Source organism: Pelmatolapia mariae, linkage group LG20, assembly GCF_036321145.2.
Source record: "Pelmatolapia mariae isolate MD_Pm_ZW linkage group LG20, Pm_UMD_F_2, whole genome shotgun sequence".
NCBI classification, from domain to species: domain Eukaryota; kingdom Metazoa; phylum Chordata; class Actinopteri; order Cichliformes; family Cichlidae; genus Pelmatolapia; species Pelmatolapia mariae.
The window spans coordinates 24,037,733-24,054,455 of NC_086244.1; the positions used below are offsets into that span (position 1 = coordinate 24,037,733).

Below are 16,723 nucleotides of genomic sequence, written 5' to 3' on the forward strand. Positions count from 1 at the left end.
CTCGACTGACTCCTTCGTTGGGTTACCCACTACAAGCATATTGTACTGGTTCAAATACTTCGTTCTCATTTGTTTCTCTACTGTTGTTAAAATTTGATGACATATAAAGTCAAATTTTTGGAGCTTTGTGCAAACTTTTGAGCACAGTGACTTAATAACAGCAACATTTGTAATGACCGTTACATACTGGAATTCAGTGCATGCAGCATACAATAAGGCAATGCCAAAGAAACAGTTTTAAACTTGTGGTTGAAGGTTGGAGATCAAAAGACATGCTGCTGAGGCATGAGCTGTAAGCTGCATCTCTGAAACGTCAGTGACATTTTTGCAAGAAAACAACATTTCAGTTGAATGCAAAAGTATAAACAACGAAATGCTTAAATAAATACATTTCAAGTGTAAGCCAGAAGAATGTGGCCACATGTTGAACACACTGGCTTTTTTCCTTGTTGTAGTGTTATGAATAGACTTGTGATGAGATCACAATCCATTGTTTCCATTGGAAACAAATGGATGTGAGTAAACAGTGACATCTAGTGGTCAGTTTTAAAAGCATCTTTATAATTAATTTATACATTTTTTAAATGAATATTATATTTGGTATTCTGCATCACCTTCAAAGCCCAGCCACAGCAGTCAAACGGTGTACACTTGGAGTTTGTCCCTGTTGTCATCCTCTCTTTCATAAGTGATAAATGGGATTAAAAAGGTAACATTATGCACATTAATTTAAAGGCAGCTCAGTTACGCAGTGTAAGATATCTGCACTGGGGGAGTCTTCTGGGATTCAACAGTTATTGCACTCAATCATTGAGATACTGAAGTTAATGAAGAATAAATGTCAATAAAACATGAATTTCATGTTACTGTGTTTGAAGACCTAAAATGAGATTTAGCCTGAAATGTAAAACTGAAATAAGTACTTGCACTTTCCAATAATTCCACTTACAGTTGATCATGGAATATTTAGTAAGAAACAAAGGAAACGCTCTGATCTGATCTTTTTTCTTTTTTTTTTTCTTTTCCTTTTTTTTTTTAGGAGTGACAGTTTAGGGGGAAGTTCAATTTAAATTGAGTTTATACGTATGAAACATTTGCTTTTTGGGTGATATTTGTTGCATTTCTGAGATGTTTTGAACTTGTATGGCTGCTACCTTGGTCAGTTCTCTCTTGTAATATATACCATAGAGATCCTGTGGGCTTTAAAAGGAACAGTGAAACCAGTTCCTGCTGAAGTAAGGCGTCAGTGGTTTTAATGAGATCAAATTCAGTCTCCATGTCAGTATAGCTCTGAGTAAACTGGGACAGAAATGCCTATGAGCCTGCTGAGTAATGCTATCAGAGTTCACTTTATATCAGAACTGCCAGATAAGAGATCATTATAGCAGCTGATGCAGGTGCAGGTTCTCTCTCATTCTGATTAGGAGAAATAAAGTTATAAATGAAATGAAGTTATAAATGCCACTAAATGTTAAGGCATTCTTTGAAGACTCTTTTACTAAAGGTTTCTGAAGGAAAGCAGTACAAAATCATGTCTACCTGAAAAGACAAGAGAAAAAGAAATCACAGAGAGTAAGAAGACTGAAGAGAGGTTATTCTTTCCACAACACTGTGAGCTGTCAGTCGGGCTTCTGAATCACTGTCCCAGCAATCCTCCAGGAGCTCCCTCAGCGCAGCTCCCTGAGAACAATAAACATTTAGTCCACACATTACAGACACCACAGGTGTAAGTGGTACCACAAAGCCCCTATGCAAGAATACCTGTGGTAGCAGTTCCCAGTGTTCAGGTATACAGGGTCTTTTGTCCATGTAGGACACGTACAGCATGAGGCTCTCCAGTGTTACATTGCTTCCCAGCTCTAGTTCATATGGCAAAAGATGCTGTGGTGCAGCTCCGCCTGCAGGTGGAAACAGTGCTATTAGTTTTTTCTAAGCTTAGTGAATTGAAAATATGACTTGTCAGCCCAGAAACCAATGCATTAACTATCAGATTTCAAGCAACTGGGAAACCAGGCTGGCTGGAGTGCACTTTTCACCAGTTTCTTATTCAGATCGGGTTTCCCCTTTCAGTGACACACCCACTGAAAAGCCAGTGTGGTAATTGATCTTTTCTGAGAGGAATGAAAGCTGGACACTCTAGCAACAGCCTGCAATTGTATTGTTGATAATGACAACCCATTACAATAATAGGCTTGCCTTATAGCAGAGAAAACTGAACTGCAGTTTTTTGTTTCTAAATTCAGACTACATTAAAAGTATCATATTTGACTCCAAACACATCAGAAACACACTGCAGGTGTATGACATGACATTTATCATTTGCACTGCTGCACCATTATTGTTTGTTTGTTAATTTATTTCAAACGTGTAAACAATATACAGGTAGATTTAGTAAAGAAAATAAGAGAGAGAGAAAAAATACTATACAAAAGTCAATACATTTCAATATTGCTACTGTTCTGATTCATTTACATGTTGAAAGGGAGTGGGAAGAAGTACACACTTATAACTTATTGCCATAAGTTATCAGTTAATATTTAGTCAGCTTCCTTACTGATATAATCTGTAATAAAAAATAGTGAACAGATTTCTGATATAATATATACTATATACTATAATATCACATCATGAATTTTTTTAAATAGAGACATTCACTTATTTTCAATATTTTCCCTTTCTTTATAGTTCGAGAAGATCAGTATTGTTATAACTATTTTTGAACTGTTTTATGTTTGGACATTGCTTTAATTCCATATTCAAACTGTTCCACAGTTTCACTCCATGAACAGAAACACAAAAGCTTTTTCTTGTAGTACGTACCTTACTTGTAAAATAAATAAATAAATAAAAAGTTCATTTCTAGTCAAATAAAGCGGCACTTTACAGCTACACAATATGCAGCAACCTTTTTACAGTTTGCCAAGCCATTTAAGTACTCTGAATAACTTTACCTTGGCCTTCTGTACTACTGTAAAGAGCCTTGGACTTATTTTTGAACATCATAACATCATAACATCTACTCATAATGACTAACCTTCAAATAAATCAGAGCAGCGCACCCAGATCTCCCACAGCAGCAGACCCAAAGCGTAAACGTCACCCTGCATGAGAAACATGCTTTCGTTCAGGTTCACAAAGCCTTCCAGGATCTCAGGAGCCATGTAGTGCAGCGTGCCCAGTTCAATACACTACAGAAATACAAATTTATCTATTAGAAATAAGTAATAATATTGGATGTTTTGTTTTCATGTAATTCTGGTGTGAAATTTTAATTACTTCAAAAAACAGCAGCAAGTCTAGGTCTTCAAGTTTTTTGTTTTGTTATTTAAATAAGATGATTTGAGTGGATAAACAGTGGTACCTGTGTCTCACCTTCATGTTTTTATTCTGGTTGTGCCTGCGGTAAGGCTCTGAACAAGAACGCAGAATGGTGGAGCATCCAAAATCACACAGGGCACAGGTACCATCCGCCCTCACCAGCACGTTGGAGCTGCTGAGATCTCTGTGGGCCACAGGAGGTTTGTGCAAATCTGTATGAAAAGTCCAATAAACAATATTTTGTCCCCGTAGCTTACTCTCACATACCAAGACAGCCTCACATAAACAGCATATCATTATTTAAGATTTGTGGCCACATTAGATGAATCACTGCAGTAGATCCATTGTTTGGATTAAAAACAACTCATCTTTATTCTTGATGATAATAGTTTTAAAACATGCACTCTATGCTTCCCACATCAAACAGATAACCCATGCACACATGCATTTGTTGCAATATTATTCTGGCCAGTACCATGGCTGAGAAGGTCAGAGTGGAGATAGGAAAGTCCCTGCGATAGCGACTGGCACAGGTTCAGTGAGAACATCCAGCTTGTGGTTTGCTCAGACAAAAAGGAATGAAGAGATCCCTGAAGTCAAAGGGATAGCAGTCATTCATACCTGAAGCATACGGTGGTGTCAAATACATAAAGCGCTATAGACTTAAAGGCATGGAACATAAACTATTCAACCATAAATATAGAAAAGCAATTATGTTTCACACATTAGCATTAGCTTTAAACTTTATGTAGAGCTGTTCTACTCTTACTGGTTTAACCATACAGTACCGGATTATCCGATCTATGTCCAGTTTAGAATAACAGCTTAATATGACATGAATGTCTTCTGACTATGAGAATGTGAGAGCTCCACACAGAAAGACTAAGTTCAAACTAGGAAGCTTCCCTGCTGTGAGGCAGCAATCCTGACCCCTGACCCATTAAATCTTTATTAATGGTTTTTGTTCATTATACCCATCTTAAAATCTTTACTGTGGTTTCCACTTAGTGTTTGCAATAATGTTATTAGCCTTACTCTATGATAACTCTGTCTTGGACTAGACATCTGATCAGAAATGGTTTTAATGATGAATGAGCCACATAATGTTTCCTTCAGCCTCTGATGGGATCTAAAAGGAGCTGAAATTATTGTGATTAAATAAGAGATGTGGGTAGAATAGCTAGTGTAATAAATATTTTTAAACACAGTGGCTTAACGTGGCATATAATTTTACATTTTTATTGTAGTGCCTGTTTATTTATTCATTTTTCTTTAACATTTATTCACGTTACTTTAGATAATTTAAATAAATATTTTTCCTTTACCTATATATTCTATTTGTCACTTGTAACTGACTCTTAGTATTATTTATAAATATTTCTCTGGTTTTTTCCTTGAGCAGCTGTTGTCTTTGTGCAAAGGTTTTCACTCACATATTCAGCAAACTGCAGCACGATGAACCAGCTTTTGTCATCTGGTTTCCTCCCAGCACCGAGAAAGTTCACAATGCTAGTATGCTTTAACAGCAGTAGCTCATAAATCTCCTTTTCTGTGTTAAAATTATGTTCATAGGCTGCAGGTAAAATTTTAACAGCCACCACAGAGCCCTGGTATGTCCCTTGAAAAACAGTTGCAAAATGCCCTCGGCCCACAATCTGCAGGACATGAACAAGTAAAGTATCAGAACCTGTATGCATTTCTTGCTGACAACTTGCACACTACCTACTGTGGAATTAACCTGTTTCATAGCAGAGCATACCTGCTGTAGCTCGATCTGACTGATGTCGATCTCAGAGGTTTTTGTCATTTGGCAGGAACAGGAGGGTCGGACGTGGTAATCATGACTGGGGGACTTTAGATTCTTCTCTGAAATATTATAGTAAAGAAGTGATTTAGTTGCCACTCATAGAAAGTAATCTGGCAGTACAATAAAGCCACCATTCATTTGAAAGCTTCCTGAGAGCATGGAAATGTGACTGAAGAGTAGCAGAGGGAGTACCGTAACACAGATAAAATGCAAGGTCAGCGTAGCACATAGAATGAAGGCATTTCAAGGCCAAGACATCATGGGAACTCAATTTAAGTTGAGAAAATGTGGAAACAATAGCTTTATTCTTCTGTGGAATTAAAAAAGACAAATGGACACATTATTACCATATTAATACTAAAAATAAAAGGGTAAACCTAATATCTCATCACAGTTGATTGATGTGAACATGCAATGCAAATATTAAACACTAAAAATGTAAAACTGAAGGCAGAAAATGGACCTTAAACAAAACACAGTCTTCAACCTCTGAGCTGGCCAGCTTGTTGTCAACTTTTATCACTTGTGATGTTATCCCTTAATGAAAGTCACGCAAGTTACACATTCCAGAGAATGACTCAACAGGTATGGAATGCCAGGAATGCCAAAATGAATTAATTAAATAGACCGTTAAATAATTAATTACATGTGTCAATAATTAATCAAAATTGTAATTAATTAATTAATTAATTAAATACACATTTGGACATATTTAATTAATTAACTATTTATTTCACATTTTAATTAATTATTGACACAATTATTTCATGATAATTTTATTATTTCATTTTGGCAGTCCTGACCCTAGGGGTTAGGACTGCCAAAATGAATAATTAATTAAATGTCATAAATATGTACTTAATTAATTAATTCAAATTTTAATTAATTATTGGCACATTTAATCAATTATTTAACCGTGTATTTAATTAATTCATTTTGGCAGTCCTGGCATTTCATAAACAGGTAGGTGCATCTCTTCATATACATGAACATACAAACACAGAGTAATTTAGAATTTGTTTTAGAAAGACAACAAGAACACATTATTTTAGAAATCTGAAAAATTCTTCTTTAAAACTAAAAGTGACATTGTTATTTTTAGGAAAATAACAAACTGAATTTGAGTGTTTTTGCCCTGCACGCTGGACTATCTCTAAGAAATCTGAGGGTAAAGCATAACTTTGAATGTGTAAAAGAAGATTCACTTTTTTTTCTTTTCTTTTTCTTTTTGCAGTGTAGGTCAAACTGAATTACTCAAGTGGTATTTAAATCATAAATAATGTTTTTAAAGAAAAAAGAACCTTACTTCTCCACTTCTCCAGGCAACTTCTCCATTGAGCAGCAACAATCCAGAAACACATAAATAGCAAAATCCCAACCAGAGGTTTCACAGCCTTTTTCATGAAGACAACTAATAAGGGGAGAGAAAAAAGGATTAGGTGCCAGTTGAATTGTGAATGAATGATCATATCTATCACACATGCGAATGGGTGAAGAATTAAAGGAAAAACACAACCATATGAGCTACAGATCTGGTGGGTCTCTGCAATGGTGTGTGAGCCATTTTGCTGACATGGTGTTGGCTAACTGCTCCCTCTAAGAAAGTTCCAGATACTGACAAATCAACGTCAAGTGTTGGGTGTCTGGTAATGTTATGCTTAATGTTGATTTTTTCCTTAAATTTGTCAACCACCTGAATATATATTCAGTATAACAAGAGCCTAACAAGAAAAAAATCTTTGATTTGATCCCAGGAGGGGACACAAATTCCTTTGGGGTTGCCTCGGGAAGGACATGAAGTGTTTTAAGCTTTTTAAAAGTTTCTAATTATATTATGCTATATTATACTTAAATTATACATTTATTTAGTAATTCACGGTTATATAATCTTATTAATACCATACCTGAAAAATAAGAGTAAGGGTGTGAAGTCTGTTCTTTTCCCCAAGTAATGTTGCCATTGCAGAGGTCTGTGCTGCACATGCACGTCAAGAATTGATTGTTGATGCGTGGTTGTGCCTTGCAGGTTTCATCTGGGCATGACTTTTCAATCCTGTCACAAGCTGCAACCGAAAAATCAGGAGGACAACAAATAATATTACATATTACATTATACTTCACAGCTGGTGGCACATTTCAGCTGATACAATTGGCGTGGGGGCTTTAATTAAACTAGCTCATCAATCATTAGATTTTTTTTGATAATGTGCTAAAAATGTGTTTTGTTTTGTTTTTTTTTCAATTACCCGATATACACTCCACGTACTTGTCCAGACATTCAGGCTTCTTACCAAGAACGTCAGCTTTTGGTGTGCCGTTAATGATCCGGTAGTAGCCCACGCAACAGTCGGTGGTCTCACAAACTTGCACTGACCCGCTCACACTGCCCCCAACAGTGTATTTCTTATTTTGCCTGTAGTTATGCTCTGTACTTTCTGTTATTTGGAAAAAACACCTTCTCTTCTGCTGTAAGGGCTTGCTGTAGATGCACATAATACATTCTGGGAATAAAAAAAAAGAATAAAAAGAAAGCCGGACATATACTGTAATATGACAACGGTGATTAATAACATAGGAGTCTCAATTAGCCTAGTCAGCAGTCCTTTTACAACACAAGCAACCTATAACTATTAGCAGCCATCAACCTGAAAATTGTACATTAAAAATCCTCATTAATCAAAACTGAAAACACAGAAAAAGGCACAAACAACACCGCAGATTGGCAGATGATTTTAAAATACTCACCCAAGGCCCAAATCAGCCTCCACCTTTCTACTAGCATGTTTATTCACCCCGAGCGGCGAAGTTGAATGACTGTCCTGAGAATGTGAGATTAGTTTCTCATGCTTGCAAGCGCACCTCCCACCAGCCCACACCTGCTCTTGTATCCTTGCGCGAGGACACTTGTTGTCTAAAACATGATTAAATTTAGCCTCCCAGACTATCAGCATCATCTATCATCATCAAGGTCTCACAAAATGGTAATTTCAAAGAACTCTGAAAGTATGCGTTATCTCAAGTCACGATTGCTGTGTCAATTGGAAATCTGCATTCATCTTAATGAATTCAAATGTTTTTTAAAGGGCAATTTAGAGGTTTTTTTTAGACTGACTATATCTAATTCGTTTAAAAAAAAAAAAGTGCATGAAAGACCAGGTATTGTGTGAATGCAATCAAACTGAGTAACACAGAGGGGTTTTTAAGCAAAGGACAAAGTTAAACATTAACCAACAAACACACAAATAAAAAACCTCAATCTTACAGTCCCAGTAGTTATTATTATATATAATTTACTTAATGTGAATGCCTCATGATTCAGTATCTTGTAGAGCCATCTTTATGTTTTTTAGCAGCGATAACTTGAAGTAATGATTTTCTCTATGACTTTATCAGTTTCTCACAATATTATGGAGGAATTTTATTCCACTCTTCTTTACAGCTCTTTACTCTCTTAAGGTCCCACCACAGCATTTCAGTTGACTTGAGGTCAGGGCTTTGACTTTGCTTGGGATCATTTTCCAGTTGCATGACCCACTGCTGGCCTGTCTTCAGATCTGACTCTAGAGTACTTTGCTATAGAGAGGTGTTCGTGGTTGACTCTACCATGTTGATTGAAGCCTGGAGAGTCTGAGATGTAACTTTTGGGATTTTTATAGTTAATGAGTATTCCACAGTCTGACCTTGGGTCAAATCTACTTGGACGTCCATTCTTGGTGAGATTGTGGCATTGTGTTAACACACACCTGAATCCTCCATCTTTTTCACGTGACTTTATTATTTCATTTTATTATTATATCATTTCAACATGCAGTTATCCCAGAAAGAGAGAAAAATATATTTACAATGTTTTCTCACTAAGAAGTCACCAAGTTCTTCTGCTCACATCCTTTCAGTCCAAGTGATGTTTGACAACACAGAGATGAAAACAACAACAAAAACCTTGGTAGCAGTCAATGTGAGGCTTCTGTGGTTTCTGTAGATTGACTAAAGAGCAAAATAAATAGCTTGTTAAATATAAAATTTGCTTTTTTTTCTTGCCATCCTTCTTCTGTGCTTCAGTCCCCCCCCCCCCCCCCCTCCCCCCAATTTCTTACTTTTTACTGAAAGAAGAGTTAAAGTGGTGGAAGTGACTTTTGTATAGACAAGATTTTGTGACTTTAAAGAAGGCTGCATATGTTAGTTTAACAGTTTATACCACATATAGAAAATACACAGAACAGAATGTTGATTTTTATTTTATTTTTACATTTACAGGTAAAATTGCTTGGACAGGACATGCAGCAAACAGACTTTTGACTGAACACGTGCAGCATGTGACTCAACGAGTAAACGCACCCTAAAAACCTCTCAGGCATTTTCACAGGCTCTGGTCTCAAACCATTAACATATCATACAAGACAATATATATTTAATTAAAGCTAATGTCCCATTGACATATAACTTAAAATTGCATTATCTAAAGTCTAACTTTGGATGCTCATATAGCAAAAAAAAGAGTTGTTAGTTAATTATAGTGAAAATTATTCTGGTTATTCTGGTTTCTAAATACCAAGAGTGAATAAAGCTTTTTTGAATGAGGCTTTCCTGGTTTAGCATATAGACGCTTACTTTCCACACACACTGGCCGAGGAGGAGCTGGATTAGGGTGTGAAGAGGTCTCGAGGATTAAGATTAGCCACCAGACAGATGTCGTAGCTGTCGTGCATGGCTGCTCGTCTTTCCACAACTGTCCACACATTGTCTGCAGGGTCCAATTCCAAAAGCTCCTTGGTGATGATCTCATGACGGCCTGCAGCCATTAGAGAAAAATTTTTTGAGAGCATGCAAAAGTGCTTTTAAAAATTATTTGACAGGCATTCAGTAACTGACCAGCCCCCTTGTAGTATCCACAGAGATAGAGCTTTCCATCCACTACTCCTACGTTGGAGGCGTTCGTTCGAAGGGAAAGTAGGGATGTGGGGAGGGCTGGTCCTGGTCTCCAGGTGTCTGTATCTGGGTTGTAGATCTCCACGGAGCTCAGGCAACGACGCGATTGCCCACGGTCCTCTCCATCGCATCCTATACCACCTAGAAACAAATGATCTTCAATGCTCCAGTGCAGAAATCTAACAATACTAGTATAGATACGGTTATGTGTTTTGGTAGTCTGACCTAATACATAGATCTCTCCATTGAGGACAGCTGACCCACAGCGGTACCTGGAGTACTTCATGCTGGCACAGTCTGTCCATCTGTCTTTGCCGGGGTCAAACTGAAACACACGATTGCTGAGCTTGTCAGGCTCGTCGTCAGGGTGATCCTGAAAGGCAGGAAGAGAGATTTAGGCAGAGATGAAGAAAAAGACGAGGACATGGGGAGATATTGGACAAATGAGAAGCAGAAATATTTCAGTAACTATTTCACCATCTCTATCGTGTGGGAATTTTTTTTTAAAAAGAAAATGATTTTAAATAAAAGTACAATACTCATGTTAACATTCAGGGGAAAAACAACCAGTTTGTGTGGATTTCATATGGCAAGTTGTTGTGAGTTTTTGCAACTTCCACATCATCATTGTGATTTTTTTCCCCGTGAAAAACTTAAATAAATTGTACAATACATTTTTAAATAATACCAAGCAAAAAAAGGCCAGATGCAACAAATATGATAAAAAGTCAAACTCATTTATGCAAATATATTTTTTCTTTTGATTTGTCAGAAGGTTCAATAAACACTCAATTTAAAAAGATGAATTTTTGGGGCAATTATTTCATGGCTCAGGCTTTAAAGGGTTAAGGTGGTGAGTCTGGGTACCTGTGGTGTCCACCCCCCCAGCACATAAAGATGCTCCTTTAGGGTCACAACACAGTGACAGGCTAATGGAAGAGGCAGAGGAGCAAAGCTGAGCCAGCTGCCTCCTCTCTTTAGCGACCATCTCTCCACGCCGTCTGTGATGACGTAGTGATTACACACTTTCATCTGACCACCGATTAAATAGAGGGCATCTCCTATGAGCCCTAAAGCATACATGTCCCTGTAAGCTGCTGAGCACAACTTCACCCAGCTGTTCTCCTCTGAACTGTCATACCTGGAAGATAAACAAGTAATTCATTTGTTAATTCAATGTGGTGCCTATTGATAAAAAGATTTCTGATATGCAAAAGGATTAAAACCTGTAGATATCAACCCCCTTCGTTCGATGTGTGTCTTCTGCCTCTACGGCCACCAGTATGATGTTTTCTCGATTCACTGCACCTGCTGGGATCTGTCCCAGTATGCTGCAGCCCCTCAGGGGAGAGGGGATGTAGTAAGTCTTCCTAACATGGGGGTCGAAGCAAAAACTGAGGTCAGCAAGTCCTCCACGCCGTGCAGGGACACCCTCCTTATTCACGCCACCCAAACAGAGGAGCAAATCTGTTGTCTCCATGCCATAGCGAAGAGCTCGGCGAGGAGGAGCCGAGGCCTCGCAGAGACCTGACGTCTGGAGAACAGCATCAATCATCCCAAAGCACTCAGTATCCCGCAGAAGCACCTGAGAGAATCATAAGTATAAGAATGATATATCTATATACATATCTCAGGACAAATATAAACAGGGAGTCTTGCTTCTTATTATATTTGGACCTCATTCCAATCTCTTCATACCGGGTTTCTCCTCCTTGCCTTACGGAGAAATCCAGGATCCACAAGCTCCAGTCGGACATGCCTGAGCAACTCCACAGCCTGGGCTTCCCTTTCTGAGTCACCCCTGCACTTTTCCACCCAGCGCAACACCAGCTCCAAAACAACCTCCTCCTGTGATACGTTAAGGTCATCTAAGCCGAGCAGTTCCCCAAGACTTTGAGCATCCAGCTCTAGCACTTCTTCTTCCTCACAAACCTAGTTAAACCAAGATAAAGAAAGACAGTATAAGTAATGAAGATGAAATAAAATAAGATCAAATAAGAACAACACATCGCAGAATGAACAAAAGAGATTCAGAGATTTCCGCAGTGTTCAAAAGCTTCACTGAACTTTGATTCTTCTGATAATTTAGGGCAGGCTGAACTTCATTAATCGCAGGTTCATGAACGATTTTTAAAGACTATAACTGAGGGATTATTTCACATTGGTAATACTTAAACCCTACCTGTGCAAAGTGTTGACAAAGATATCGCAAGGCACAGTCAGCTAGGCTAGTTGCTCCCAAGTTCCTGGCCCAGTGGTACAGACCAACACAGTTTGACGGGTCCATACAGGCCTCCATGTGACTCTGGCACAACCTTACCTCAGTAAAAACAAGGAGAGTACTTCTTAAGCATAAAACTTGCACTTTAACAGGTGACACCTTTACCAAGTAACCCTCTGTCAGTTTCACCCCACCTGAAGGCTCCGTCTACATGTAGCAGAAAGGCAGCGACGGCCACTCCCTGGATGTTGTTGTTTGAAAGTGGGAGTTCAGCACGGTACATGTAGTCCAGCAGCAGCCTTAAGCTTTGGGCAGAAGTGTCTCTGAGAGGTATTTCTCCTCCCTGTGTCTCCTTCAGACCACATGTAAACATGGCCTGGACACAATGATTCACCAGAACAGTAAAAAATGATACAACTACAGCCTTGTGTATCATTAATGCATTTGCTTGGAGCAGTTCAGAAAAAAAAAAAAATACGGTAACACTTTATAATATGACCTGCAACGAACGGCTTAATTCCCCTGCAATACAAGATAATTTCCAATGTATTTTATTTGAAATTACCATGCAATTATATTTACCTACAAATACTAAAAGGCGGGTACACTAGAATGTTAAATAAGTCTTTTTACAGGAAACAAAGAAATAATTATACTGTAAGTAAATTTTAATATTATGTTTATAATTATAAGTAATATGGAAGTAATTTTATGTAGTGCATAAGTAGTTTTGAGTATTGCATATCTTCAGGTATTTTACAGGAAAAGAAAAATAATTGCATTGCACATAATTTAAATAGTGTTCTTCATTTTCCTTCAAGCATACGGTTTATTGTTCCTGACTATTTTACCTGGAAGTAAGGACTGAATGCAGACAGCACCACCTTGTGGCAATGGAAGGGGATCCCTTCAGCTAGCAGCACTACATCAGTGAGCTCCTTAGCTGTTCTCATCCTCTCTAGCTGCCTTAGCAAAAGTGAGCCATGCTCTGCTTGAGCAGAGTGCAGCACCTCAGCATCCATGGACTCTTGTTTTTGAAGAGAGGGGAGTTGTGCAAAATGTATCAGTAATTACAATTAAATAAATCAATAAACAAAATCAGTGAACATCTGTGAAAGTTTGGTCTATGCACACTTGTATGCAGTTTCAACTGCATCTACCTGCTCTTCACTATCGCAGCTTTGCTGTTGTCAGTACTGCATGCAAAGTTTTCTCCCACGTGAGACTGAATGACTATGCACTTTTCCTCCGTGGGTCTGATCCATGCGCGGAGCATATTTAGTTCCACTTTTTGTTTATTCCTGCTGAGCTAATGAGTACCAAGTGTATTCATTAGCTCAGCCGGGAGTGCTTTGCATGAGTGAGCTAACTCGTGCCGGTCACAATGGCCATTATATTATGAACACATGAGTGTGAACTCTGATCATGCTTTTAAGTGTGGACAGCAGTTCAAATGAGCACATCTCTCTTTGGTTTTTATAAATGACTTTGACATGTACACCAATCACGTTAAAGAGTCTGCCTTAACTAATGCGACATTTAATATACTTCATAAAGCTAAATAGCCATGACCTGTTTGTAGATAACGTTCTACTACATGTTGACCTGTGGTTCCGCCACTGCAGCTGATAACCACACTGTCTGCGTGCGCTACACATAAACAGCCCACAGACACGCACACACGGTTCAGAGAAGCAGAAATAGCATGCATTATATTTGCTAAGCACATGCAGAAAAACAGTTACCATACCAGTGTTGTCCAAAGAACCAAGATTAGAAGTATTAAAATGAGATTACGTCAGTTTTCCTTGCCAAAACTACAACACAGGCTCTCTTGTGTTCTGTGCCATTTTGTTTTGGGGAGTGGGGGTCAACAGCATGTTCACTGTCAAAAACGAGTTTAAAATAGACCAGCAAGTGCTGGTGGGGCTGCAGGCCTGTTCAGGTTTCTACACATGACTGAGCAGTCTGTCCTTAAACTCATTCATGCAGTGTTTTACTCTAATTACTTTAAAATGTGCAGATTTCTCTTTAGAATTCTTTTAAGGAAAAATGTGCAATTTCATTAAGAGACCACATGAATAATTAACATAATGTGAACAGGGATGTTTGAAGATAGTTAACTAAAATTAAATTAAAATCTAAAGTTATGTGATTTTTTTTTTATAAAATAAAAATAAAAACTAGACTTTTGAAATAAATTAAAACAAAGAAATTAAAACTAAGTAGAATGTAAAACTAACTATTTGTTAGTTTGGGGAAACTCACTGATGATGTTTTAATGCAGGTGATTATTGAGGCTTTGGATGTCCACAAGACTGTGAGTCAACTGTTTTCAAAAAGTTCTATTGATTTTCCTAATTCCTGCCTCTGACATACAGTAAGAATTAAAAAGACTAAAACTGACACTCAAACTAATAGAAACTGAGCTAAAACAGCATCTTTTTAAACAATAAAAACTGAACTGAAACAACAACAACAAAAACAAAACCCACTCTGGAAATGATGTGATACTAAACTGAATTAAAAACAAAAAGTCAAAAATCAAAAATCTATAAAACATAAAAAAAACTATTCTGAAATGCCGCTGTTGTATAAATGTTTTACAGTGCACAGACTTTTCCTCTTTTTCTTTGATGATAAATGCTTTTTGAGGTGTTTTTGGTCACACTTGCTATCTATTTGATCTAAAGTGAAACAACATCAATTGACAAATGTTACTTTAATAAGGACAGATCATTTGGGAGAATTGAACGTGATTTACTGAGATAGAGAAATTAATAAATTTGGCAATTTGACTCCAATTACCCATCATGACAGAACAGAAACCCAAGCGGTGATAAGATTTAGGAGAGGACCCCCCTCCCCCAAAGTCTAGACACGGGTAGTGGTGAAGATGAAGACTGAGACTGAGGTGGAGATGGGGAGGAGGTTGGAGTCTAAAAGGGAGAATGATGGAGAACATGGGTTTAAACCAGGGGTGTCCAACTCCAGGCTTTAAGGGCCAGTGTCCTGCAGGTTCTAGTTATCACCTGGTGTCAACACACCTGAATTAAATCATTAGTTTATTACCGGGGCTACCGAGAACTTCAAGACATGTTGAGGAGGTAATTTAGGCATTTGAATCAGCTGTGATAGATGGAGGGCACATCTAAAACCTGCAGGACACCATCACCTGAGGCCTGGATGATTGATGATGGACTAGAGTAATAACATTGGTACTGAGAATGACAACATGGTATCGTGGTCTGGGTGAGTCACAGTATTTTTCCACAGTCGCTCCTCCCAGGATCACCACCTGTGACTGATTGAGTCGGCTGTATTTAAGATCAGCGTTCACAATCAGATTTTGCCACATTGTTTGCTAACCCACGCTGGTTCTTGGCCTCATGTCTCTCGTGACACCTGTTGCTCTAGTACTTACCTCTGTGTTCTTGTCTTCCCAGTTGTTTCCTGACTCACTTTGCAATCCTACAATAGCTTCACTCACCTGAACGCTGATCTCCAGTCACTCTTCAACAGCCGCTAAACTCAGTCTGCCTGCCTCCCTGCTCTTGCTGTTTTGGAAACACGGATCACTACTACTCACTCACCCAGGCCTCCTCCTCTCTCGCATTAATCCACCTGCAATCAAGTAAGACTGTTCAGACAAATCAGCTTGGATTTATTCTGTTGTTCCCACAAGAACCAGCCTGACTCTTCCCGTCTGTTTCAGTACCTCTCCGTCCTTGACTCTCGCACCACCACTCCCCTTGCGTGCCCTGTCTGCCACAGTTCATGTTCTGGGGTATTCTAGTTTAAAATCCCCTAAAGCTCATGTACATAGTGTCTCACCCACCTTCATAGTTTGTATATCATAGTATGCCACTGGTTATTCATAGCTTTCCCTTGGTTCATGTTTCAAAGTGTGTCGCAGTTATTCATAGTTTACATTCATTGTAGTTTTTGAATATCATTGTGTCTCGCAGTTCCCGTTCACTGTAAAGAAGTCATCTAGTTGTTAGCTAATAGTTTGTTTCCTCACTTTAGCATCGCGTTAGGTTTAGTTTCAACACTGTTATTCCATTACGTTATTGTAAATAAAAGTCACTGAGTCTCAGTTTGAATCTGTTTTGGATTCAACTCCATGCTCTAGCATCTGCCGTGACACGTGGGGGGAAAGGAAGTAAAGTAAAGAACAGAAAAGCAGGAAAGTTGATCCTAGTTTGGGTAAAACTGACCTTTTGTTCACAAATATCAAAAGTCAGAAATGTTTGTACTGTGTAGAAATGCTTACTTTTATTTGGTGATTGTATATTTTCACATGTGTTGATGTCACCACAGGGAGAAAAAAACAGTAAACACAGAGAAAAATCACAGAATGAGAGAATGTTTAAAATATCGACTAGTACTGTGTCTTCATTTTCTCATGTGTCCTGTATGCAAGCTTGCATGAATGCACGTCTAAACAC

The 16,723-nt window shown here is 38.2% G+C and overlaps 2 protein-coding genes across 3 annotated transcripts; both read right to left on the reverse strand.

Annotated features, from left to right (window-relative positions):
- Positions 1 to 1,563: 1,563 nt before the first annotated feature.
- On the reverse strand, positions 1,564 to 8,833 carry LOC134619251 (bone morphogenetic protein receptor type-2-like). The gene is made up of 11 exons (XM_063465020.1): positions 8,806 to 8,833; positions 7,417 to 7,626; positions 7,030 to 7,188; positions 6,432 to 6,536; positions 5,078 to 5,184; positions 4,752 to 4,973; positions 3,794 to 3,908; positions 3,373 to 3,530; positions 3,035 to 3,188; positions 1,762 to 1,898; positions 1,564 to 1,680 (listed from the first exon to the last, which is right to left on the reverse strand). Exons 1-11 carry the CDS (start codon positions 8,831 to 8,833, stop codon positions 1,564 to 1,566), a joined length of 1,512 nt encoding a protein of 503 aa, XP_063321090.1.
- A 551-nt stretch (positions 8,834 to 9,384) lies between these two features.
- Positions 9,385 to 14,111, reverse strand: LOC134618972 (kelch repeat and BTB domain-containing protein 12-like). 2 transcript variants are annotated; one of them, XM_063464633.1, is made up of 9 exons: positions 14,023 to 14,111; positions 12,467 to 12,648; positions 12,234 to 12,366; positions 11,750 to 11,983; positions 11,278 to 11,636; positions 10,919 to 11,192; positions 10,277 to 10,424; positions 9,995 to 10,192; positions 9,385 to 9,914 (listed from the first exon to the last, which is right to left on the reverse strand). In XM_063464633.1, the coding sequence occupies exons 2-9, from the start codon at positions 12,643 to 12,645 to the stop codon at positions 9,766 to 9,768; spliced, it is 1,674 nt and encodes a 557-aa protein (XP_063320703.1). In that variant the 5' UTR covers positions 12,646 to 12,648; positions 14,023 to 14,111; the 3' UTR covers positions 9,385 to 9,765. The 2 variants fall into 2 exon arrangements, with proteins under 2 accessions (XP_063320703.1, XP_063320702.1); XM_063464632.1 differs by lacking the exon at positions 14,023 to 14,111 and adding an exon at positions 13,124 to 13,409.
- Between the last annotated feature and the right edge of the window lie 2,612 nt (positions 14,112 to 16,723).